This window comes from Eutrigla gurnardus (assembly GCF_963514095.1).
Source record: "Eutrigla gurnardus genome assembly, chromosome: 12".
Lineage (NCBI taxonomy): Eukaryota > Metazoa > Chordata > Actinopteri > Perciformes > Triglidae > Eutrigla > Eutrigla gurnardus.
Window position 1 is genome coordinate 24,469,749 of NC_139926.1, and position 25,158 is coordinate 24,494,906.

Here is a 25,158-nt window from a genome sequence, read left to right on the forward strand (position 1 = left end):
TGCAGATTTTTATTGATTACTCGACTAATTAGTGTTTTTTAAAGCAGATATTTCTATTACACACAATAACTTTTTTCCTAGTTTTTGCTGTTTTTCAGAGTTACAAAAAGTTTCCCCTTTTATAGACCTCTAAAAATGGATAAAGTCGATACAGACACAAGACGACAAAGAAAGGACACCGGGACAAAAGCGATATTGCTAGGCAAAGAATTTATAAATTAATAAAAACATTCCCTTTGTAGTGTTCTTCTGACAGCTTTTTCCCACTTTTGTACTTTTTTTTCTAATGATTTCAAAATATAGAAAAATATTTCTGACGACATTCATCATTACATTATTTTTTTAAGCATGATTTTCATTCTGTCCCGTTGGCTATTTCACATACCTCTGACCCGTTGCTTTTTTTTGTCTTTTCTTTTACAGTATTTACACATTGAATCAGTCCACGCCATCTTTCATCCTCAGACTCGTTTTGCATAGATCACAGGGGAGAAATCCATCGGGGGGGCAAAGCTTTTCAAAAGGAAAAAAAAAAGGAAAAGATACTGTACATCCCTTGATAAAGCATTGCAAGTCAACACGTGAAAAAAATCTATTTGAAACATGTACATGATGTGTTGAGAAATCAGCTGTGAAAACAAATTCGGAGTCCCTTCAGATGAACCGTCAAACCGCTCCAGCTGTTTCTAATATACACTCAAACTCTTAACAGAAATAAACCAACTGTGCATGCATTCGAAACAAAGTGGAAACCTTCGTCAGGGGGGAAGGAACAGCCAATCATAACCCACGCTGACACAAAGAGAGCTAGAATTACAATCAACACTAGCTGGTGTGTTGCCCTTTAAATATCCAAAACCACGTAGCAACGCCTAAAACTAAGGATTCTAGTTTGAACTTCGCTGATAGATCGACTGTAGTGTTCAAGTATATCGGAAGAAAAACAACAACAACAACATCTGTGACTTAATTTGATGACCACAAACTAAACAGCTGATGCTTCTTTGCCAATAGAGTGCTGTTAGTCGGCAAACTCAAGTTTATGACATGTTTTTGTTCAACCAAAAAAATCTTAACGGACACCAATCTTATGATTTTTGAAGTGCGAATACAAAAAAAAATCCCAAAATATTTCAGGCATGTCACCAAATCCCATCGACTTTAAGACGTGGGAACCAAAAGTGTAAAAAATGCTGACTCATTCCTTCAGCTCTATAACGATCCCCTTAAAAGCCACGAACTGCTCCTTTAAGAAAGCATTTGTGACAGTTTCCTGGTGGCCGTTAAAGGAACTGCGGTCAAAGACATTTAACAACAACAACAAAAAATCACTTTCCCAAATGTACATTTACAGAAGGAGGAGGTCTCACTTTTCTACCAGCAGACGAAGCAACTTTCTCGTGGAGTGTCATAAAGAATTTCCATAACGCCGGCTCATCCATCACGGTTACAGCCAAAGTTTTTATTTCACTGTGTGCAGGTTTCCAAATTCAGTGAATCTCTTAATTAACTCTTACAGCTTACTGGTAGGAAATAGTTATTTATAAAAACATCCCGCTTTATATTTGTAAAAATGAAATGCAAGTAAATATTGGACTGGAAGTGTAGATAGGTGAAAAAAAATTGATCTCAGGGTCACGAAGAGGCTCCCTTTTTAAATGTTGCTGTCCAATGAGCTTCAGCTGGTTAACAAACAGCGTTGCTCTCATTTTCACTGGTTTGGCCATCAGACAATGCGGTCGCGTTCGTCAGCACGATCTTCTCGTAACGTTCTCCGTTTCAGCTTCTCAGACAGATTGTGTGTTTAAACGGAGCCGCTGGGAGTTTCAGTATCATCAGAGAGATGGTCTTTGGTGTCCACGGATACACGCCGCTGACCGACCGAGTTAAAATATACCATCTCCCTTTTAACGCGGCTGTAAAAATATAGTTCAGTTTAAAAAAAACACACAATCTTGAGTGTAAAAGTGGAGGAACCTGATGAGGAGTGACCGACGGATGGACGGATGATGGCAGTGAGTGACAAACAGAAAGGTGAGGGAGGAAACGTGCTCTTCACCGTCTCAGACACCAGGAGGACTCGCTGACCACTAAAACCTGCTCACCTCGGACCACGTTCTTGTGTTGAAGCGAATAATAAAGACGTGTATAAAAAGTATAGCAGGTCCAGTATTGGTGGGAACAGGCTCAGATTGTTATCATAAGAGTCAGACGACATTATGGAAACGAGAGAAATGTGTTGGGAGTACAGGAAGTGTAGCTTCGTGACATGAAGGAGACAGATGAAGCTCAGAGTGAAGACGAACTCTCAGTAGGTTCTTCTCCATAATGTTGTCAGATATTAATATAAACAATCTGAGTTTACCGGCTGCTCTCTGCAGCGTTTCTCCCTCAATACTGGAACAATTCCATACATTGCAATCTAAATATTTCAAATGATATGAATGAAGTGAGTTATTAGTCATCAACCACAGTTTGCGGGTGCCGGTTGTACGCGGGGCGTGCTGCTGGGAAATTTAGACGATTCTTGTTCTAATAAGGATTTCATACAATTATGGTGGAAACGAGCCAAATGTCGTCTGGACGTTGGCGAAGGCATCGAGATGGTTGAAAAAGTTTCCCTTTAAGTTCATAACTACATCACAAACAAAGAAAACTTACTTATGTCGTAATAAACCTGGCCTTATTTGGCATGCAGACACTCACAGGGATCTACCAAATGTGTTGTTCCTATAAAAACGGAGTGACGGCAGTAATGACGATGCACATTTAAGAACACGACGACTACGTGTGATGTGGCGTTCAATGTCAAACATTAAGACTTTGCAGGATGGCAGGAACTTTGAGCAGCTTCTGTTCTGCTGAAAGTTAGGAGAGAATGGCTAGTATGTGCAGACAAAAAAAAAAAAAAGAACCCAGCTAACGCTTCATCTTACAAGTCCTTCATCTCCTCACACTGTTCTGAACAGAACTAGAAAACGACAGAGCTGTAAAACAAAGAAGAACCATCTTATAAAACCAACAATTAAGAGCCTCAAAGATTTGCTGAGTGAAAAAAAGAAAAACAAATATTCAAAGAGAATTTCGTCTCGGCAAAATGCTTTTAACACTGCGTGGCTTCATTCAGACACAAGAACATAAATTAAATGCCGACCACCGCTGGCACATCCTCACATGCACACTTATACTTGGTACCTTGGTAAGAAATAGTAGCTATTACACAAAAAATGAGAAATGGGCGTTAGTGTTAGAAATAATAATAATAGCAGCATGTTAAGTTCCAGGATGAACCGTTATACGTTCCGTTTGGCCCGTCTCATCCAAGAGAGACGAATATTTTGAAGCTAAGTGTAAAAAAAAGGAATCGGAGCTTTACACAAAAGCTGTGTTGAACAGAAAGCCTTGTGACCTTTTTCAAATGTCAGTTCAAAGTAAATGTAAATCATGAGGAAAAAAAGCTTCCCTTCTCCTTTTCTGGCAGACCCTCACAAAAAAAAAAAAGACTAAACGACACATGAAAGGTATGAACTCTTTAAACCCCGCAGCCTCCTTTATGGCAACAGGTGAATGGCTTCCTGGCGAGTCGGCGTCACCTTTTGGAAAGGAGTGACCGGTTGAAATGAAGCTCGCAGACGCTGCTGCTGATATGTCAGGAAGGATGGTGCAAATGCAAAAAAATATAATATGAAAAAAAAAAAAGAGATGGGATTCACCACCCAAAGGGTTTTCCAGTACAAGTGGCCGCGCTGACTCACTGGCACTCTTACAGTTTTCATCTTCTTCACTGATGACTCACTTTTTTTACAGCGATGACAAAATAAAAACATGGACACTCTTCCTCTATTTGCTGATTGGGTCACTCTGCAGCTGATTGACGAGTCCACGCTCTCGCTGTTTTCCTGCCAAACTACATTTGGTGTTTGTGGTAATGGTGAGGACAGAAGCCTTCTCCGCTGTGCCGCCTGAAAGCACCTTCCAACCTCCAACAGAAAAAGAGACTAGCACCGATGTGTGCACCTATTTCCTTGTATCTGTGGCTATGTACAAGCTCCTACATCTCAGGCGTTTAACCGAGATTCTCTGTGTACAGAATGTAAATATAATACATGATATGCACAATATCATATACGTTTACAGATGAGGAAGCTTCTTCCCGTCCTATAGGTATCCTATAATGATTTTGGTACAAAAAGACGCCACCGTTTTCATCTCCACGTCTTCCTTCAGTGACGTAAAAAGTCTCAGTGCTCCAGTTCGTTCTCACTCTACAGCCTCATCAAGAAAGGTGAAATGGCGGCTAAAAAAAGACTCCGCCCTCTACTCCTCCGCCTCCTGGCTGTGGGGGAAAGGCAGAGTGACGGCGTGCTCTTGAGCCAGGGCAGCCAGCTCTTTGAGGAACTCGCAGAAGATGACGGCGCAGTACACGGCGTTCTTCACCCGCAACGCCTCGGCCTGCTTCTCCAGGCCCGAGGCCCCGGCGCCGGCCCCGCCCCTGAACAGGGCGCTGTGCAGCGATTGGCTGCCGTCCCGTACGTGTGCGAGGGCCAGCTGAGCGGCGTGCCGGGCCCGGGTCGGGCTGTTGGTGTGACGGAGGATCAGGTCTCCGAGAGACGGCTTCCGACTCTTCACTGGAAACAGGAGAACGTCGGGTTTAGTGAGTGATGACAACGACTCAAGGTCCTCTTACGAGGTTTCTACAGGGAAGACGGCTGAAAGCTCCGGAAAACATCTGCTGAATTCAGATTCTTCTTTTAATTAACATTCACACTGATAATGGAAATCTATTAAATGAACTAACCTTTGCTCTGCTAACAGAGTAAAGTAGATTCTGCTTTCCAGTTGCAATGATGAATCAGTCAACTATTTCATTGATTGGCAACTATTTTAATGATGCAGTTAAAGTAGGTTTTTAAGAAAAAATACTTCAAAATTCTGTGATTCCAGCTTCAATATGAATATTTTTCTGGTGTCTTCTTGATGCATATGAAGAGTTTCTTCCTCCAAATTCATTTTAATGTGTTTTTTATTCGTTCATTTTCTCTCTATGTGTCTTCTCTGTTTATACTTCTTTTGTATTTAATTGTTGACACAGTTAAACTGCATGAAAAGCACTTTGAAACTACTTAAACTGCTTAACTGCTTAAAAATGTAATTGCCTTCTCTAGAAATCGAGAAACATTTTGTGACTGATTTTTTGTGATTTATCAATCTCATATTTCCAAGTAATGATAATTAACTGAATCACATGCACAGTGCATAGTGTGAGAACTAATAACTAATAACCAGCTGCAGCGCCTCCTGTCTCCACTCTCACCTAACGAATCCGAGCGCCGCAGCGGAGGAACGGCTGCAGGCGAGTCGGCCCAGTCCACCTTGCCTCGGGCCACCAGGTACTGCTGGGCCTTCTTCAGCATGGCAGGGAAGTCCTCGTGAGAGGCTGCAAACGCCTCGATGCGGTTCTTCACAGAACCTAGAACCTGAGGTGAGTCAGGGGAAGAAAAAAAACAAAAACATTCTGACTGATCTGTTTGTTATTCTGTTGCTCAGTGAATTTTTTATCAATGAACCCAAAGTGAACTGAGCCAAAAACCTTTTTAAGTGTATGACGCAGTATTAGTCATCCACTTATAAGAATAAGAAACTCTATGCAAATGCTTTGTGGGCCTGATGCTAACACAGCAGTGGGTGGACTAGAAGTGGATGACTATGCCTACAAATGGGAGACGAAAAGCTCACTTCAAGTAGAAATACAAAAACCATTTACTCCGGTGTCGGTGCACCTGGTCTACAAATGTAAACCACTTAGGCTCATTAAAGAGCACTCCTGGCTCGATGTAATCACAGGTCTGTCATGAACGATGATGCTCTGTACCTGGATCAGTGACTTGACGCTGGGCTGGAAGACCATGTTGGTGTTGAGCAGGAAGGAGCGTAGGAGGGGCTGAGGATAGCAGGCCAGCTGGGCCACGATGCCCGTGAGCAGGACGTTGACGTACAGCGAGTTCTGGAGCATGTTCTCCAGCTTGGTGAACAGAACCACCATGAACGGACCTGCACGGGGGGAGATGGATGGGTCGTTGAAAGGGAAGGATGGAGGGCACTGTGAACAAACTATGGCTGTAAATCAAAAGGTGTCTGACAGCTTTCTAAAAACATTAAACCTGCAGCTGTGGGGAGTAAAATAAAAAAAAGTGTAATCGATCCCCTGAAGATTTCAGGACGCTGAGTTACTGCAAAACTGTGACTATAAAGAAAAGTTATCACAAAGAAGGAAAGACGTAAAGTCTTGGCTGCGAGAAATGTCCTGAACATTCTGTTAAAGCAGGTGTATAACTCTGCCCAGCAGCAGGTGGTGGCACCACACAGCTCACTACTTCTTCAAGAGGACAACGCTCCTCCAGCTTAATGCAGCCGTGTGCTGTTTTACTATCAGGGACCATACAGCTGTGTTAGGAGGATGACACTGACACTGACATGAACAAGTCACCATTTTCACAACATTTTTAGCAGAAAAAACTACGTTTAAAAAGGCGTCATGTCTGGAGAATGTATTATTATTATTCAACATTTGAAATAAAGATGTAGAAGGGTTTGATCTATTTTTGCTGATTTATTGTCTAAGGATTAAAACTTACATCTTATTGTTATCGAACCTGGACTGTGCATCAAGTAAATAGTCAGAAAGAGAGAGAGGAAGAGATACAGCTAAAAATAAAATACACGAATGACCCATGATTTCATAACTGGGGATATTTAAAATCATCACACTTCTAAATAACAAAAATAAAAAAAGAAGTTGAAGTTGAGGTCTCACCTGTGTACGGCTGAGACGCGGGCTGATTGAGTGGTCTAGCAGGACTGCAGAGACCCACCAGAGGTCCGTCTCCCTTTGCGTCGCCCGTCAGCTTGGCCTCCAGGGCCGAGGACAGCTGCTGCTCCTCCTCCTGCTGCTCAGGAGTCGGGGGCTCCCTGGCCTCCTCCGGCTGGCAGGCTGCTCTGCTGCGCTCCTTCACCCGCTCCTCCAGCTCCCTCAGCTCCTGCGTGAAGGCCTCGATGCTGATGCCCTGGCCGTTGGAGTCTCCGGGGAGCGGCGGTTCTCCCGGCGCCTGCTCCAGCAGCTCCTGGATGAGGCTCTCTACAGATTGTGGCGTCTGGTTGGCTTCTGGAAGATCTGAGGATGCGCCGTGCGGGTGTGAGGTGTCGCCGGTTAGCAGTTTGGTGTCAGACTTTGGCTGTGTGACGGGGCTCGGGTTCGGACGGAGCGATGTCGCGTCACTCATTTCACTGTTGCTGAAGATGGACTGAGGGAGGGGAGCGCAGCTTTGGGAGGAGCAGGTGACGAGAGATCCGTTTTGATTTGCATTTTCATCCAAATACTGCGGCTCCCCCAAGTCTCTCTTTACTTTCTTCACCTCCAGTCCTCGGTCCCGATTGTCCGAGCAGCCGTCCCCCTGCCTCACCGTGCCGTTGTACATGGCCTGGTAGCTAACGGTGATGGCGGAGGTGGGATTGTGAGGCGCCGGAGACGAGGCGGGGTGGGAGGACGATAAAGGGGCGGCTGAAGACGAGGAGGTGGAGGAGGAGGAGGGGACGAGGCGAGGCATAGGCTTCAGCAGGACCTCCTCTCTCTGCAGGCTGCGCTTCTTGGAGCGCGGCGTGAGGCTGATGCAGTTGTTTTTGCCGATCGTGACGTCCCACTCGCCGCTGTCCCGTTCTGTGCTGCTCCACTCGGATCGCGCCGCCGCCACGATGGCTGCCCTCTGCTGGCCCGGAGGGGTGCTGCTGCCCCCTCCCTGCTGGAAAGAGAAGTGCTCGGGGAACATAGCCATGGAGGGGTTCGAGGTAGGGGGAGGTGGAGGTGGAGGTGGAGGGGCCGTGATCGGGGAGGGGTTTTCTCCATCGTAGGGCGCCGACCAGTCGCGGCAGGCCCATGAGCAGATCTCGATGCCCCGCCGGGAGTCCCTGAGGTACTCCAGGTAACCCGAATCCCAGTCCAGACACTCGGTGTTAGTCTGTTGCTGGTGCATCGGGCTGTCAGGGGACAGGGGGTGGGAGGCGGAAGGACCCGACTGCAGCGCCTCCATGCTGGTGGGGGTAGAGGGACCCCCTCCTCCGGATCCACCTCCGCTGCTCCCCTGGCGGATGAAGAAGGCTAAGCGGGATGGAGTGCTGGGTCTGGGAGGGGCTGGAGACTCTGTGCTTGGACTGCTCACTACTGTAGGATGACAAACATACAGACGCAAACACTTTTCACACCACTGTTAACATCCTGCACGGCATACATTATAAAATATGCACTATGTGCTCTTAAATGACATAATTTGTGCCACCCGACAAATGAAAAATAAAGTGTTTCAAATCTCCAAAGTCGTTCACTTGAGAACTCCACCTGTAAGTGTGAAGGGATTTCCTTTTCACACACTTGTTTGCTTCTCACCTTTGGCCCAGAATGCACCGTCCTCGTCCCGCTCAGCAGAGGGCGCTGCATACAGCCGGCAGCACTCCGGGATCAGCGACAGGAACTTGTCCGCTGACTTTCCGTACAGGTCGGTCTCCCTGATGGCACGACGCTGACTCAGCATTACATGGGTACAGGGCAGTAGATACCTGCGAGGGAAGAAACACTCATTTGGGTTGTTTTCCATATCTACACTTTCTTGTGTTAAATGTTTGGTGCTGGCAGTCACACGTTAAGATTCTCAAACATCCTGGTGAGAAGATACCAAGAAGTACAAAGTCACAGGCAGACAGATTGTTCCTTTGGAAGTTCACAAAATGTGAATAAAAGTTTTAAATGTGGAGATGTTCATTCCCCATCTGTGACCGTTGGGGAACAGAGGACAAGAAAAACATCTCCTTGTTGAAAATTCAAACACGAAAGGAGGAGACACACTTCTGTGACACACAGTCGTTTGTTTTCCCCTTGGAAATAAGAAGAAAGAAGTAAAACATTTTTAAAGGTTGTTATGGACAAAAACATTTGGAGAGAAATATTTTTTTAAGTTTTGCACATTCAATGAGCCGATGAAAAACACTTGGAGACATGCTGAGGTGTGGACATACCTGAGAACGAGCTGCAGCATGACGTCTTCACAGTTCAGAGACAGAAGAGTCCTGAAGAGGCTCAACGACACCATGCAGAGCTGCAACACACACACACACACACACAATCATATATTCATACATTTTCCAGGTAGCCAGAAGCATCAAAAACTATTTTCCAGGCAACGTGAGAATCCCTTTAGTGCTACCGTTGTATTAAAATGTTATCATGTGAGTGATGACAACACGACAACAGCGTTCCTGAAAGCTGAAATGTTTCTCTTTTGTTTGCCCTCCATCACATAAACAACCGTATCAGTGTGACTAAAACTTCAGATCACACACACATATCACCGCCGATTGTTTCACCGACTGTAAACAATGCACGATACAAGAGCGAATAGATGCAGATGACATTTACTCTCCGGATTTGTTCTGCAAAACCAGATACTTCCCTATTCCGCTGGAGTCACTTTCCATCAGTTTTGTTGCCAGCCCACTCACACAACCCACACAACGGAGTTCATCGGAGGGCCTTGAGGCTCCATCACACAAACAAACACACGCGTATATATTTATACCCTTGAATTGCTGCTGATGCGTGTGAGCAGCGTGTCCAGGATGGTGTCGTTGTCGTGGCGATGCAGCAGGATGAAGCGCAGGAAGGTTTTGAGGAGGGATGTCTCCGACACGCTGCGCAGGAAAAGGTCCAAGTAGGCGGTGCTGGCGATCATCTCGTCCACCGACGACTACAAACACACACACACAGAAAACTGTATCAAAACTGCAAAAGAGATTAGACTATGAGTAAGACGAAGTCAAGGATTAAAAAGGGGCCAAGAGACAATTTCCTTTTTATTCCTATGACTCTCACACCAACTCATCAGTTGAAGAAAAGCCAGCAAACAAATTCACACAGCTGTTCTGCTGCCAACTTGCCCAGATGAAGAATAAATAATGTCTTCCAGTAACTCAAGGGCAGTTCGTAACCTAGTAAGTGGTCAAATTACATCTCCGTGGTGCACCATATCCTGTTTTACTTACAGTAAGTTTATCCAAAAGTGTATCCATGATCTTCTGGACATGTTGCCAGTGTGTGGTGCACAAAACTGGCAGAAAATAACCGCCAGAACTACATGAAATGGATCTGATGTGTGGTGTGTGATCCTCTTCCTACCTTATGCAGCGCGGGGCCCATGACGGGTACGAGGAAGCCGTTGTGGAGGTAGTCCAGGAGCTGCGAGCGAACCAGGGGGTGAGCCACCTGCACCACGGCGTTGCAGAACTCCAGAGAGTTCATGAAGAGCACGAGTGACGACACGCCCATCCAGTCCTCCCGCCGCAGGGCATGCCAGTCATCTCCTCGCACCTCGATCTTCCTGGGCAGAGAGGAGTAGAGGGCGCTGAGGCCCGTCGCCAACACCTGGAACAGAGACAAGAGAGGTTTCAGGTTAGACAGCGGTGGGTCAACAGGGGGTTGAGGTGCTGGACAGCCTTCAGCCTAAAGCGTGCGTGTGTGTGTGTGTGTGTGTGTGTGTGTGTGTGTGAGACTGTTAGACGCTGCTGCAGTAAAATGAGAGGTTTTCTAAAGGGACTCTGGTGCTCGGAGAAACCACCACTCTTCTCCACAGGACCGGCTAAAAAGCAACGAAAAAATTAAAGCTCCTTGTCGTAGCTTTAACAATTAAAACAAAACTAAAATGCCTCAATAATAACCCCCTTGTCAGGCAAAATATATATATGTTTTTTTTGTTAGACTGTCAAAGAAAGTTATTTTCTTATGAGGGATAATCTTTTAAAATTATCTGACATTATTTCAACCAAACGATGAATCAATTAAACAAGAAAATAATCAGCAGATTTATAGTAGATTGCAGTAGGGTTGGACCGATGTCTGCAGTGTTTCCCCTGCCATTGTACAGGCCTGGCGGCTCGCCAGGCCAAGGAGACCTGCCGCCAGGCCAAAAAAAAAATCAATATACCAAAAATAAGCCACCTATCAATTCATTCATAAATCAATAATCATTTACATTAGGAGCGCCTCCGCGCAGCACAGCAGACTTGCTCCGCAAGACGCGCGCGCTCCCGCTACTTTTTTCTTCGTGTCCTTTACGCGCTTGATGTTGTTCTGATGCCGTTCCGCCTCGTTAAACCACCACGATGTCGCTTTCTACTTTGAAAACACGGAACGTTGACACTGTATTTTGATAAGCTGTTGCACTCTTCAGACTCGTGGTGTGAGCGGAACCGGTCCATAGGGTCCATAATATTTATTTTATTACATTACATTATTATTTATTTTTACATAATAAAAATGCCGCTGTGTGTCTCCGTCCAAAACCCGCTGCGCTCGCGCTGTCTGCTCGCACAGATCCGCTCGTGCGCACATGCGCTGATGCAGGTCGAGTGTTGTCGAGAAATATAAGCAGAGACGGCGCTCCTTAAAAATAACATCACGCCATGTGTGTGTAGTATTAGGACGTGATGACGTATGTACAACCGGCCAAAGCCCGTTTGCCCCCGTTTTTGATAAGATGTGGAACTTTGAGTTAACTGCTGTTGAGTAAACCTATAACTTATATTTTACTTGATAAAATAAGACAATATATGCACTCATATGTCGTTGTAGTGTTTTACAGTATCTGTAGCTATTAATGTGATGCTCATCATTTTCCAGCCATATTTTTCTGGACCCTGATCATTTCCATCAACCAGCACCTTAATAAGTCACTCTCTCCTTGTGATCTTGAATACACTCTGGTTGAACAAAAATGTTGAATGCAAATATAATAATTGCAGAATTGCAGACTGCTTGCTGTGCCACCTGACTTAATCCAACTGCACCAATACACCATCCCACGCGTCTCGTCTGTTTAGGGTTTTTTCGGTGGGTACCACCGGGCCTGAAAAAAATTCTAGGGGAAACACTGGTCTGGTTTCACCGGTTTGGTCCGGCACAGGGCTGAACCGGTTTAATTTATGCACAAAACGGTTGAACCAGCATTTTCCATATGACACCTTATGGAAAATTAAAAACATCAGCGTCCTGTGCCGACGGCGTCATGGCACTAAATCCACCATGTCTTTCAGTAGTAATAAGCAGCAATAAGTGATTAAAATAATATTGTGATTATTTATAAACAGATCGGCGGGTATAATCGGTTCGGTCCGGTCTTTGGCTTAGTATCGGACCGGTTTAAGAATGTTTAAACCGAGAGCCAACAAGCCCAGATTGCAGCCTTAAATAGAAGTTGCTTTTAGTCCCAGAGGTGGCTTGTTGTTTATAATGTTGGCTACGTAACAGTTGGCAGTATTCTCTTGTATCTTGGCAGTAACACATTGTGCTTTCATAACACCACTAATCACCCAGCGGATACACTGCACTCCTGAGGAGGGAGTTTGATGAGTGAAAATGACCTGCAGGACATTTATATGGAGGAAATGTGCACACATTACAGTCAAGGGGAAAGCTCTTATGTGATGTAGTGTTTTGACAACAGCTGATGCTGGACCAGTGGAAATGTACGATGGAGAGATCTGGACCTGTAACGCTGATACAAACAATTCATTGATAAAAAATGATACACACAAAGAGTGCAGGATGGGAGAAAGGAGTGTTTGTGATGAGCACTTTGTGGTCAGATCGCTGTCTTGTAATCGGAGGCCTTGAAGCCGCTGTGGTTTTCACCCTACATGACTAACAGGTGTCAGGAGGGTCACACACTACAAGGTCTTTCAGCAGGAGGGAAAACCCCAGTGAGGTCTCCGGACTACGTTAAGTCACGAAACACACACCAGCTGAGTGGCTCTTGGTTTGCGTCTTTGAACATACATTATGACAATTTGCCTCTGCTGTCGAGCTCAAAAAACTCAGGGAAAGGGTTGTGTAATGTCTAAGGCGAAATCTGCTAATACAATATTTATCGCAATATCATGATATAGCATCTTTAGCATGTATGTGTAAAATAACCATACGGTTTCGTATTCTCTCGTGTGAATAAAATGCTGAGAAAGAAGTGTATTTTGAGTACTTAGTAGTTATGCTTGCAAATATTTTCTTATCTCGATATATGATCATGAAAGATGATTAATGATCATACAGTAAAGGAGTGTGAACTAGGCTTTGTCACAGGGCTGTTACAGTTGTCACAAGGATCTACTGCTACACAGACGAATGCCCAGTGAAACTAATTAGAATGTGTGAGCATGCTCAGCCAGACTCGGTCCTTGATGCCACCTCCACTGGTCCTTCTAGACTGCAAGTAGGTCAGACTGAAGCTGCTGGAAGGAGGGCGAGCAGAAAATAGCTGAGCCACAGTGAACAGACAGAGGAAGAGATAAGAGTACAGGCTACAGCATCTACATGGGATGCAGACTATATACACTCACACTCATCAGCAACACTGTTTTGAAGCTAAATGTTGATCTGCTGCTGTAATTAATAACCAGATGTTTAGTGAGTTGAGATTTAGAAGGATGGACCGACACACACACCTTCCCCTTGCACTGAGTCACTATTCAATTATACTCTTATTATAAGTCGCTCTCTACATTTTGAAGTGCAATCAGCAAAATATGGCTCTTTTATAGCACCTAGTGGCAGCTGGTAGGAACTACAACAACACAGGCGGTTGCAGCTGCAATCTTCTATACCTTTTTGATGATTTACACACACAATAAAAATATCAAAACAGGCAGCAACTTTGCTTTTTCATCCAAAAAAGGAAAGTATATTTATCAGAATGATGATTTATAACGAGTTCACAAATGAATTGTTTTCATCCACATTACTTATTTTATGCAACATGCTTCATGAACTGCCGAGTTTCAGTCAAATTCTTCGACAAAATTGATTCGTGTAAAGCAGCAGCAGCAGCTACAGAGGATCTGCAGGAAGCCCTATACTTTGGGGCAGAACTGATAGGATGTAGATAAGGATGAACGCTCCGTCAGAGTGCAAAGTCACATCCTTCCCCTTCCATTATCACACACCATCACTGATGCATCAGACTCACACTCACTCGCACACACCCCTCCTTCTTAAAAGCAGTGATGAAAGCAAGCCAAGACATTATAAGCTGTCCTCAGCTATCATTAAAGTGTAGGCCATCTTATCATGTGTATATAATGTGGCACAGTGGTGCCTAGCAATGTGAATTACTGTTAAGTCAGCTGAGGTAAGAGTGGAATTAAAAAGAAGCTTCTGATCGTAGAAACACAGCGTGAAAGAAAAGAAACAGGTTGTACATTTTCTCAATGTTTCTCTCTGTAAACTGAGACTGAAAACAGGAAACCGAGGATGTTAATAAACCCTCGGATCTAAAACGATCAGCTCTCTGCCCTACTTTGAGCAGAGTTATTAACAATTGAACGAAATAATTATTTAATGCCAGAGTATGAGTCAAGATGTTCTACCTCACTGGCTTCCTGAGGGTCAAAATGATGCCAATAATACAAAAACCAGTTTGGAAATGAGAACCCTCACTTCCTTTAACTTTACTTCATATTCAGACTAGCACTTCATCATTTCATACATTTGTGTGAAACTGTCATAGTGCATATGAATCCTTGCGTTATGGCCAAAACGTGTTGTGTGAGTGCACAGTGACCTTTGACCACCAAAATCTCATCCAGCATTGAGTCCAAGTGGAACTGTTATCAAGTGGAACTGTTATCTCCAGGTGTTACTGAGATTGCATTCATGAGCATGGATCAGACTCCAGCGGTTTCCGTGGGTACCATCACTCACCGGGCAGAAGTAGGAGTTTTCGGCGATGTAGCGCGCGACGGCCTCGTGGCTGGCCGAGGCCGCCATGACCAGCAGCAGCGCGTCTCGGGCCTGCTGTCCGATGGCTCCGTCCCGGTGGATGAACGGCACGAGGAGTGAGAAGATCAGCAGGTTGGTGGAGCCCTGCTGAGCCGGCGCCGCCCGGAACAACATCTCCAGAAGCACGGGCTGCCGGGCCATGGACACACAGATCTGGTGGGGATTTACACGGTTACTGGTTTCAACTAATATGAAAATAATGTGATCAGTGCAGGGATTTTATTCTATAATTCAGTTCATCAGGTTTTAGTGCTGAGCTCATATAAAATTCACAACCAATCCAAATTTAACGTTTCCTGTCCTTTTGCCTCTTACATGCATATTGCAGCTGAATAAGCAAGGTAAACTTCCTGCAATGCAAACCAAAAGTGTTATTAATTTAATAAATATATAAAGACATCTGTGAACACAACGGTTCGTCTCGAGTCTCAATCATTTTAAAGTCTGTTCTCATATTTAGATTCAGCATTACATTTAGCTGCTCGTTATGTAGATTGTAGGTCTCCAGATCCACATTAGAGCGCTACACAGACGGCAGGTGAAGGTACCTGGTTGAGCAGCAGTACCAGGCTGTTTTCCAGGGCTGGAGGACAACCGAGCTCCGGGTCGGCGCACGCTCCCAGCAGCCTCAGCAGCGGGTGGAGGACGGCCGTGTGCTGCAGCAGCGGCTGCTGGGATTGGCCGATGAGCATCTCGAACAGCTTGAGCAGCGCCCCCTGGCTGTCCGGGTCCAGGCCGCGGCGGAGGTGCCACTGGACCAGGCCCTCCAGGACGTTCTCGGTGACCACCAGCTCCAGTATGGGGCCCATGGGCGCGACGTCCACGGCGCCCTCCGGGCTCTCGGCGGGCCGCTCCTCCGCCAGCAGACACAACATCTGGTCGGTGTGGTTCCTCACCGCCGTCAGATCGTCGCTGGAGGATGAGGACTCGTGCTGCTCCAACACCCAGGAGACCTGGACAAGGGAACAGAGTGTTAGTTACTCTTTACATCTGTCGTGTCTAAGGAGTTGAAATGTCACAAAAGTATCACATCTAACAGGCTTTTCAAAGTTTGAAACTCAGGACTGGATTTAGTTAAACTGCTTCAGTTTCAGTATATGGTCTTATTGTCATAAACAATACTATTTCCCGGTCTGCCATGTTTAGGTGTCAATTGTCTGAGTATGAAATCTATACTCTGTGGTTTCCCTTAGAATTATACAGAGGAGGAGGAGGAGGAGGAGGAGGAGGAGGAGGAGAAGTGTACATGCCCATGGCTTTCTGCTATTATTTCCAAAATGCAAGTTAGTGATTTCTGACCTCTCACATTCTTCTTGTCATTATTAACACCTGTGCTTTTCATCAAATGGCATGTCATGATGATGGATATGTACTTTTTACCATTTGGGATATATATTTGGTAATTTATGAACATTTTCTTTCAGTTGTTCATGTGTTCTAGTTTTTTCCTCCTGCTTCTGTCTGCTCCCCCCTCCCCCTCTTTTGTCCTCAGGTGTTCAGGTTAACAGCCTGATTGACTGCCATCTGAGATCTGGGTCGGGCCGTGTAATTGGGTCTCTCACTTTGGACCCGGCCAATCAGCTTCCAGGGGCAGTCTACAAAAGGAGCCAGCTGCAGGAGGTGCTCTCTAATGTTATTTTCTGCTTCAGTTGCTGTGTGTTAGCAGGCTTCTTTGTTTTGATGTAAGGTGCGTGGTGGGAGTTTGGTGGATCCTTTACAATTTACCACACAGGTATTACTTTTGTTGGACCCACTAGGTTTGTAGGTCGATGGATTTTAAGGTTTAGACAGACAAGTTGGTCACTTGGCCCTTCCTTGTCACTTTCACATGTTGAAAACCTTCTTCTGTACTTTGACCATCTTGGAACCTACTTCTCTGACTCATCAAGTAATTTCCTTTTCTTTAAAAGGGGAATAGTTAACTGTAACAATTACTAATTGTGAAATGCATTGACAATATAAAAGCAACAAGGAGCAATTAATTACTGACAATGCAACACTGACGAATATCCAGGCACAAACATGATTTTGGGCTACTTTGTTTCCAAAGAAAAGATCTAAAACACACATTTGACTGTTTTGTTTTACTACAAACTAAACTCACAAAGTTAGCGTTGGACAATTCCTCATCTTCATGTTTAAACATGCAATTCCACAAAACTTGTAATCCAAAAATGTACAACCTTCATGAAAGTAATCAGCTTTTTAGTCTTTTTTACAATGTTGTATCTGTTATCTCCAGTTCAGAAGCACTGGCATACAAACATTCTAGTTGAATTCCTTTCTCTAAGTTGTATAAGAAATCAACTGAGGAGGCATGCCTTCAGATAAAATGTAAGAAACCATCATTGTGGTCTGAGGAACAAACTGACGAATGAGGTTTTGCAACATTCGTAAAGCGGTCTACCAGTCATGACCACTAGCGGCGCCAGGATTTTGATTGTGGGTGGGCCACAAGAAAAGTGGATGGGCCAATTAAAATAAGCCAAAAAAAAAAAAAAAAAAACGGGGTATAACGTTAACGTTAAACTATAACGTTAACGTTAGCCTAACCGTTACTTGCCTTGCTGGTTTGAGGGAGTGGCTAGGGGAGGACTTGACGTGGAGAGGCCGGCTGAGCTGGATGGTAATTGATCACTAACGTTACTTAAAATGGTAGTTTTCTTCTCCTGCTCCTCGGAGCGTTTCTTGGAAAATTGAAATGAAAACAAGCTGCTTTGCTTCGCCATGCTAAGTTTCATATAAGCTAATAGCTACCGTCTGTGTCTATCTCATGGATCATGGTCTGTCTGTTCTGTCTGATTTCTCATCTCAAAGCTTGCGCGCCAAAGTCATTCATTTTATTGGATCACTTGCTGGTGACGATGCAGCCTGTGGGCGGGCTTAGTAGTCCACACGGGGTAGAAGCCGCTGATTGGCTGAGAAGCTTTCACTCAAAGCTTTCCTCAGGCTGCTTATTGGATGAACAGCTAGAAAGAAAATCACTCACTAATCAGTAGGCATGAGTCAAAATGGGCGGGCCCAGGCCTAAAATGGGTGGGCCCAGGCCCACCAGGCCCAATAGTAGCGCCGCGCCTGGTCATGACTACAGCCAAGTTGAATTTGTAGATCTGCAAGCAGCTTGTGCTGATAAGAAAATGTGGTTTGTGTTTAAGCAGCTTGAAGTCTGTGGTCAGTGTAGGAGCTGGAGACAATGTGGTGAACACTCATGCAAAAACACATCTCATATCCACTTCATGAAACAATAAGACTTGGCTGCTTTTCTATAATTGGTATTGACTTGTATAGCAGACCAGTTGGTGTCACTCAGATGTCTAATGTTGCCTCTGCGGATGTTCAACAGTCGGGCAGCGGCGAGGCTCTAATGTATAAGTTCAGTCAGTGATTGGACATGAGCCAGTCGCACTGTTAAAGTAGACAGAGCAATCTCATCAGAGCTGCCACAGCCGAATGTGTGAACATCCACACTTGGAGTCTGGACAGATAATCATTCACTAGAACGATGAAAGAGCCTTGAAAGTCTAACCGGTCTCGAGATCATTTACTGTTCATCAAACGTGGACGGCAAAAACACTTGCTGGTTCTAGATTCTCAGATTTGAAGATGCTGAATATCTACCCACGTTCTTACATCTCAGAATTGTTCAGACATGTGTTCTTAGAATGAATTCCATTGTTCTCAAACTGTAGGCGTGTTCCAGTTGATCCTGATTAGCAGAGTCAAAAGCCCTGCCAATCCCTGTAAAAGGGCATGAACTGCAGGGCTGTGTGCACACCGTAGAAATAAAGAGGAGTAGAACAGACATTCCCATTTACATCAACGTAGCGGCACTGTTAGAGCGGCAGCCATTTCTGTGTGTTCCATTGTCACCTCTGTAGAAACTAAACCGAGTTACTGTAAGTCACTGAGTTGAGACAAGAAAAAACCTTGAGAATTCTTGGGCAAGTTGTGAATTTATTTTGTTTTTTCCAAGTGGATTAATGGCTGTTTATTTGCTATAGCATTATAATGAAATCCTCGGGAAGTGTTTGTCACACTGAGTGACACTGGACGACTCACCCAGAGGAAGTACACCTGAGTTAAATGGACACTCTGTCCATTCTGTTGATTTCCTCCTTTTGGTTATTATTTAGAGCACAAAACATCACACTCTAATCGCTGCGTTCCAGGGAAACCTCTGAATGGTAATATACCAGTATAGCAGCGATGTCTCTCCACATCTCAGCTTTGATGTTGGAGAGTTAATAAATGTTCAGCAAAACTAATCCAGGTTTTATAATACTTTTATTATCAAAATGTAATGAAAGACACATCGAAATGCAAGAAAAGGAGGCGTGTCTCCAGCTCACCTGTCTCCAGTGGTTCTCAAACACGATGAGGCAGGTCTCCGGGTCAGCGGTGCAGGGGCTGGTGGGGGCAGCCCCCCGACCGGGTCGACCCCCAGGAGCCCGCGGGTTCAACCTGCTCAGCCAGCTCATACTGGACCCAGTAGGAGGCAGGTCAAAGGTCACAAGGAGTCAACGACGAGAGGAGTTCAGGAGGTACAAAGTACAGATGCAACGAGAGGAGGGTAAGGGAAAAGTTGTGGGAAGGCGGAGGAGGAGGAGAGGGAGGTGGGGAGAAAGCCCACTGCTGCTTTAGAAAGTGTGCGACCCTGCCGGCCCCGTCGACGCTGTCATCCAGTCTGGAGCCGACACCACTCCATAGCCGGTCAGGACGGCCGCTCCGCTCCCCGCTGCACAAACACAGAAAGCACATCAGCGTCTACGCCTGCACACGCTAACTAATGCAGTTTCACATCCTTTAAAACCAAATGTAAATGACTATATCTCTCTGTATTTCCATTAGTCCGGCTGTAAAGGCTGGACTAATGGAAATACAGTCGCTGTGCATGTTCAACCTACACCGGGTCACAGTTCGGCATTTTAACACCACATCTAATACGGACTGGAATTTGGATTACTGCAACGTTTTACCATAATAACTATGCACGTCTGAAACCCACCACATCAGTGTATTATTCATGCCCAGCAGTTCAGGTGGGGAAATATGGATAAAATAGTCAATCGCAGTAGATTTTAAATTTGCATTATTGAAACATTTTTCTCAAAACGTAACAGGGAACATAACTGTTGGCAAAACAACCAGATGGGAATGTCCGTTTTGGCTCACCCGGAGAACTGAATGTCAATTCTGCACCCATTCGTTCAAGAAATCTGTCATTTGTGCCAAAAGTCGTCTGTATTTGTTCCATGTTTTCCTATACAAACACATAAGTCAGCCTCTACAGCATGTTGTTGCCAGGGAAACCATTCAGTCCTTCTGTGTTAAAGCTACATCCAGTCCACCTTCTGCTCAACACGGCTTGTATCCGTCTGTTCTGTATTATGCATGCATTTGCAATTCACAGCAATTTTCTTGCATCAAAGTTAGCAACAGAGTCATGATTAAAGACTATAAAAATGCAAGATGCATGCTTTTTCTATTAATGATGGTCGCCTCACAACCACAGCAAATTCAGCATTTGAATCAGAAAAATTCCAACAACTGACCAAAACATAACTACGGTTAAACAAAACATTGCAGGGCGCTTAAAAAAAGTATAATCCATTCTTCCAAATGCTCAAATGGCAAATCAACTAAAAGCAGAAGATAGGCTGCCTCGATATCCTGACAGTAGTTTTTACTTGACAATATGAGATGCTTGAGTTGTGTGCAAAGTTTGCTCTCTGTAACACCTGGTTGATAAAACAACTAGATGATAAAACACCTGGTTGATACAACACCTGGTTAATAAAACACATGGTTAATAAAACAACTAGTTAATAAAACACCTGGTTAATAAAACAACTAGTTAATAAAACAACTAGTTAATAAAACACCTGGTTGATAAAACAACTAGTTAATAAAACAACTAGTTAATAAAACACCTGGTTAATAAAACAACTAGTTAATAAAACACCTGGTTAATAAAACAACTAGATGATAAAACACCTGGTTGATAAAACAACTAGATGATAAAACACCTGGTTGATACAACACCTGGTTAATAAAACACCTGGTTAATAAAACAACTAGTTAATAAAACACCTGGTTAATAAAACACCTGGTTAATAAAACAACTAGTTGATAAAACACCTGGTTAATAAAACACCTGGTTTATAAAACAACTAGTTAATAAAACACCTGGTTAATAAAACAACTAGTTAATAAAACACCCGGTTAATAAAACACCTGGTTAATAAAACAACTAGTTGATAAAACAACTAGTTAATAAAACACCTGGTTAATAAAACACCCGGTTAATAAAACACCTGTTTGATCAATTTTGCATCTTATCACAAGCATGCAAAGGTGAAAGAAAAAAGGAAGTGGACTTTCTGCAGCATCCACATTACTTAATTATTATGTTAAATTAAAACTGGTTTCACAGGGGAAATAAGCAGGTCTATCAAATAGACGACTCTCGGCCTGGATGATAAACCTTCATAGATAAATACACGACTTGTTATCACATAATAGCTCCAAAAAATGTCTGCCGGCAGTTAGTGCATTTTTTTGTGAAAGGGACTGAACAGATGGACCAACAGAGGAAAAGTGGATTATGCTGCAAAAGGGGTTTTGCTGAACTATTTTGGGCTATTTTGCTCCCATAACACTTTTTTTCAGACTTGTGAATAGAAAACATCCAGAATACACATCTAGTCTGTTTTACTACTTTGTCTATGTGTGTGGATTCCCTCATAATTCACCAAACTGTACCATTAAACAATGGCTCCTTTGCATATTTAAAAGAAAAAATATCAGAAAACTGAAATAGTCTTAAAGGAAGCCATCAGCTGGAGAGGTTTCATGGTGATACGTTTCTTTTAACCCTATTCACCTCTCCATCTAAAGAGAGATTTTCTTTGGACTATACATCAAGAAAAACACAGTTATATAATTAGATTCCTGCTGGAGAAAACCGATTTTTCACATCATGCATTTAGTTCAAAGTTAATGTCACACGCATTGGTTAATGGAGCTTGAAAGCTTTGTCTGTGACTCTGTTTGCTTTCATCTTCTGAGTGTTTGAATAAAACATAATGCATAAGACCCCTCTGGTTGGTTCAGCAAGGTTCAATGGGTTAATGGATTCAATGCTATTAAGGAGGTTGAGATAAAATTACTTGAAAAGTAGATTTTCTTTTTTTTTATGGCCGTATAATTATGGACTGAAGTCACATGACTTGGACTTTGGTCAGACATGAGAAACAGATCGGATGACTCTCCTAAATCAATAACATATGTACTGGATTTCTCTCACAGCAGCTGTATAGTACACACACAAACAGCACTGACAAAGGCAGGTACAATGTAGCGTCTATGCCTCCTCTAATGATTCACCAGCCCTCAGCAGGTGAGTCAAAGTTAATGATAGTCACGTTGCCTGCAGGAAATCCAAACTTTCCTTTAAATGAACTGAATGAATCCAAACACAGACATGAACGGGGGGAAGTACTTAAAGCACAATTTGGTTATGATTAACCATAAATACAATTACCTCTGGCACAACATTCTCTGATCAACCTACAGACATTAAATTAAAATAAAAATGTGTTTTATTTTCATGACTCACACACACACAGTGCCATAAAAACACCCATAAAATGAGTTCAAGGTTCAACTAAAGATTCCACTTGAAATGAGGCTGCCTTCATAAAAGACAAGAGGCTTTTTTTTTTTGTCAAGGGTTAGTGATCGAACACACCACACCACAGCTTGTCTCAAATGCTATATTCTCAGACAGACTGGCTGAAAGTGGGGAAAAAAGCTTGCTTCCAAACTCTCTGTGACTTCCTACAACGGCCAAACTGACAGCCACGCCTGCTTTCTGCAGGAATTGTACAGGTGTGCACATGCATGCAACCACGTCTTCACGTTCCTCACGTTTCTACTTTTGTCAGTCTGTTTTTACTGTTAACTGATCACTTTTGTGTTGGCATCGGTAGAGGCAGCAAGCTGTCATTCTCTTCACCTAACACATTGTTTTAAGTCAGAGGCCAAGCTGATCTCAAACAGACAAATGTTGCTATCTGTATTGTGTTACCCGCAATAATTTCCTGCAGCCTGTTTACTGATAAATTGCTCTCCGTAACCACCACACCCTTTCCATTTCCATAAATGTAGATTCATATAAATGATATGGTACAAAAGAACAGATGTTTACCTTAAAAGTGAACTAATCAGGTACAGCAGAAAAATAGACAATACAAGATATTTGCACTCCAGTGTCAAAAACATTGTCACACACTCAATTTGGTTGGGTAACTGAGTTTTCTAGATTAATCTTTACAGTCATAAAAAAGTGAAAAACGCCCAACACAATTCCCCAAAGCCCAATGTGACAAAAAAACAGCAAATATGCACCACATTTGAGAAGCTGAAACCACTGATGTATTTTGGCATTATTATTAATGAACTAAAAAAAAGTTATTATTATTTCAGCATGCACATCCACTTTTGAACAAATGAAAGACTTGAAATGCATTTTTAAAACATCTGGAAAGAGGACCTTGAATTCGGGTTCAGGAGTCCGATCACGGCTTTCCATACAGTTGAGTTTTAAATACTCTGTGTGGGGTATTCAACACCCTGACTCTAAACCTGAGCATGTTCAATATCTCTATCATGATATAATCAGCTGAAAGTAAGATGATTAGATACCGGCTGTTGCCACAAACTCTCCCTTCTGGGAAAACAACATCATCTGATTTAATTCAGGAACACAGGTTATCACACAGGAGTCAGCCATCAATCACTGCATCTAAACTGATACAGCTTCATTAATTCTTAACATTAACATCAATAGCCTTTTTTTTTTTGTTAGGCTTCACCTCTCACCACCCTGCGCATATCTCATATTATTAGCCAACCAGAGCAGCTTAACGTTGATTAAATCAAATCAAATCGCAGTTCAATCGCGACGATGATGTAGCAAAGCTAGTCACTGCAACAACAACAAAATAATAATAATCAAGCTAGCTTAAAAATGTCAACCGTGTGTGTGAGGTGAATTCACCGAGTCGGCGTGTTTGTGTGCGCTGTAAAAGCAAGGTAATTCAAATAGTCACCTGCCTTTTTGAATCGTGTCCGAGTCTCAACAGTTGTTGTGAGGTCCTGGTATCCACTTGGGTACCCGCTAACTTTAGCTTCGGTTGCTAGTCAGTTAGCGCTGGCAGGTTGCTAACGACTAGCTGCTAACGAATTCCACAATGTCAGAGCTGTAAACGGTTGAGAGGCGCGCGAGCCACCTGGGGACAACTGGCGAGCCGCAGCGCGCGGAGCCGGGGACGCTAACGAAATAACCACTCCTTCGTTCGGGCTGCTGGGCATCCTGTTAGAGACAGATAAACATCCCATTTGATGATTTCTCAAACACTCTTCCCTTTCGCGCAGCCATCTTACTTTGACTCCTCCCACACGGCTTCTGACTCACACCCACAGCGACGCCGCTCCTTTCTGCAACCGGCACCGCCGTGGTGGTGGTCGGTGGTCGCGGTAGTCGTGGTTTTGTGTATGTATGAGGGCTTTCAAGTGCAAAAATTAAGGGGAGTGACCCAGATCCAAGCCAGCACTTACACACATTGTGTACTTATTGTGTATGGACTTGACACGATAAACTGATGGAGAAAATGGGTAATCACATCTGAAACCATATAAAAATATTATATAATAATAAAAAATAAAATACAATTATATATATATACTATATATATATATATTACTTTATTATTATATATATAAACACACTTTAAAAAACAACTCAAAGTCTTCAAACTAAATGCTGATGGGGCTTTCAACCATCCTCTTCACCAAGATGCTTAGCTAGTTGTCATGGAGATGGGCAACCAGAGGTGTCAAAAGTAGAAGTACAGATACCTGTTTTCAAAAAAGACACAATAGAAGAGTAGAAGTACTGATTCAACTTCTGTATTCATGTAAAAGTGAAATGTACTTATACTAAAAGCATCCCTATGAAGGACATTCTAGGCCTACTGCCTGTTTTTTGTTTTTTTTACAAGGCAATTGAATCATGCGTCATACTAACAAGAAAAACAAAATCAGGAACCCCTCTTCTTTGATGTGCAAAAGAAGACCTCTCTGGTTTTCCGACGAGGAAGATTTCCCAAAGGACACAATGACATCTGTTGTCTGTGTGTTTTTTTTTTCTTCCATGGAGACCCGCATCACCAGGCGGAGCTCAGGTGTGTTGTTAGGTGAACCACGCAGTGCCACCTGATGCAGGT

The 25,158-nt window shown here is 43.6% G+C and overlaps 1 protein-coding gene across 1 annotated transcript; it reads right to left on the bottom strand.

Moving 5' to 3' along the window:
* Positions 1-191: 191 nt before the first annotated feature.
* fhip1b (FHF complex subunit HOOK interacting protein 1B) lies at positions 192-24,310 on the bottom strand. Its single transcript, XM_084023687.1, has 12 exons — positions 23,987-24,310; positions 19,219-19,604; positions 15,418-15,822; positions 14,792-15,022; positions 10,220-10,465; positions 9,624-9,791; positions 9,064-9,143; positions 8,438-8,607; positions 6,815-8,215; positions 5,873-6,051; positions 5,315-5,477; positions 192-4,628 (listed from the first exon to the last, which is right to left on the bottom strand). The coding sequence occupies exons 2-12, from the start codon at positions 19,345-19,347 to the stop codon at positions 4,318-4,320; spliced, it is 3,483 nt and encodes a 1,160-aa protein (XP_083879813.1). The 5' UTR covers positions 19,348-19,604; positions 23,987-24,310; the 3' UTR covers positions 192-4,317.
* Between the last annotated feature and the right edge of the window lie 848 nt (positions 24,311-25,158).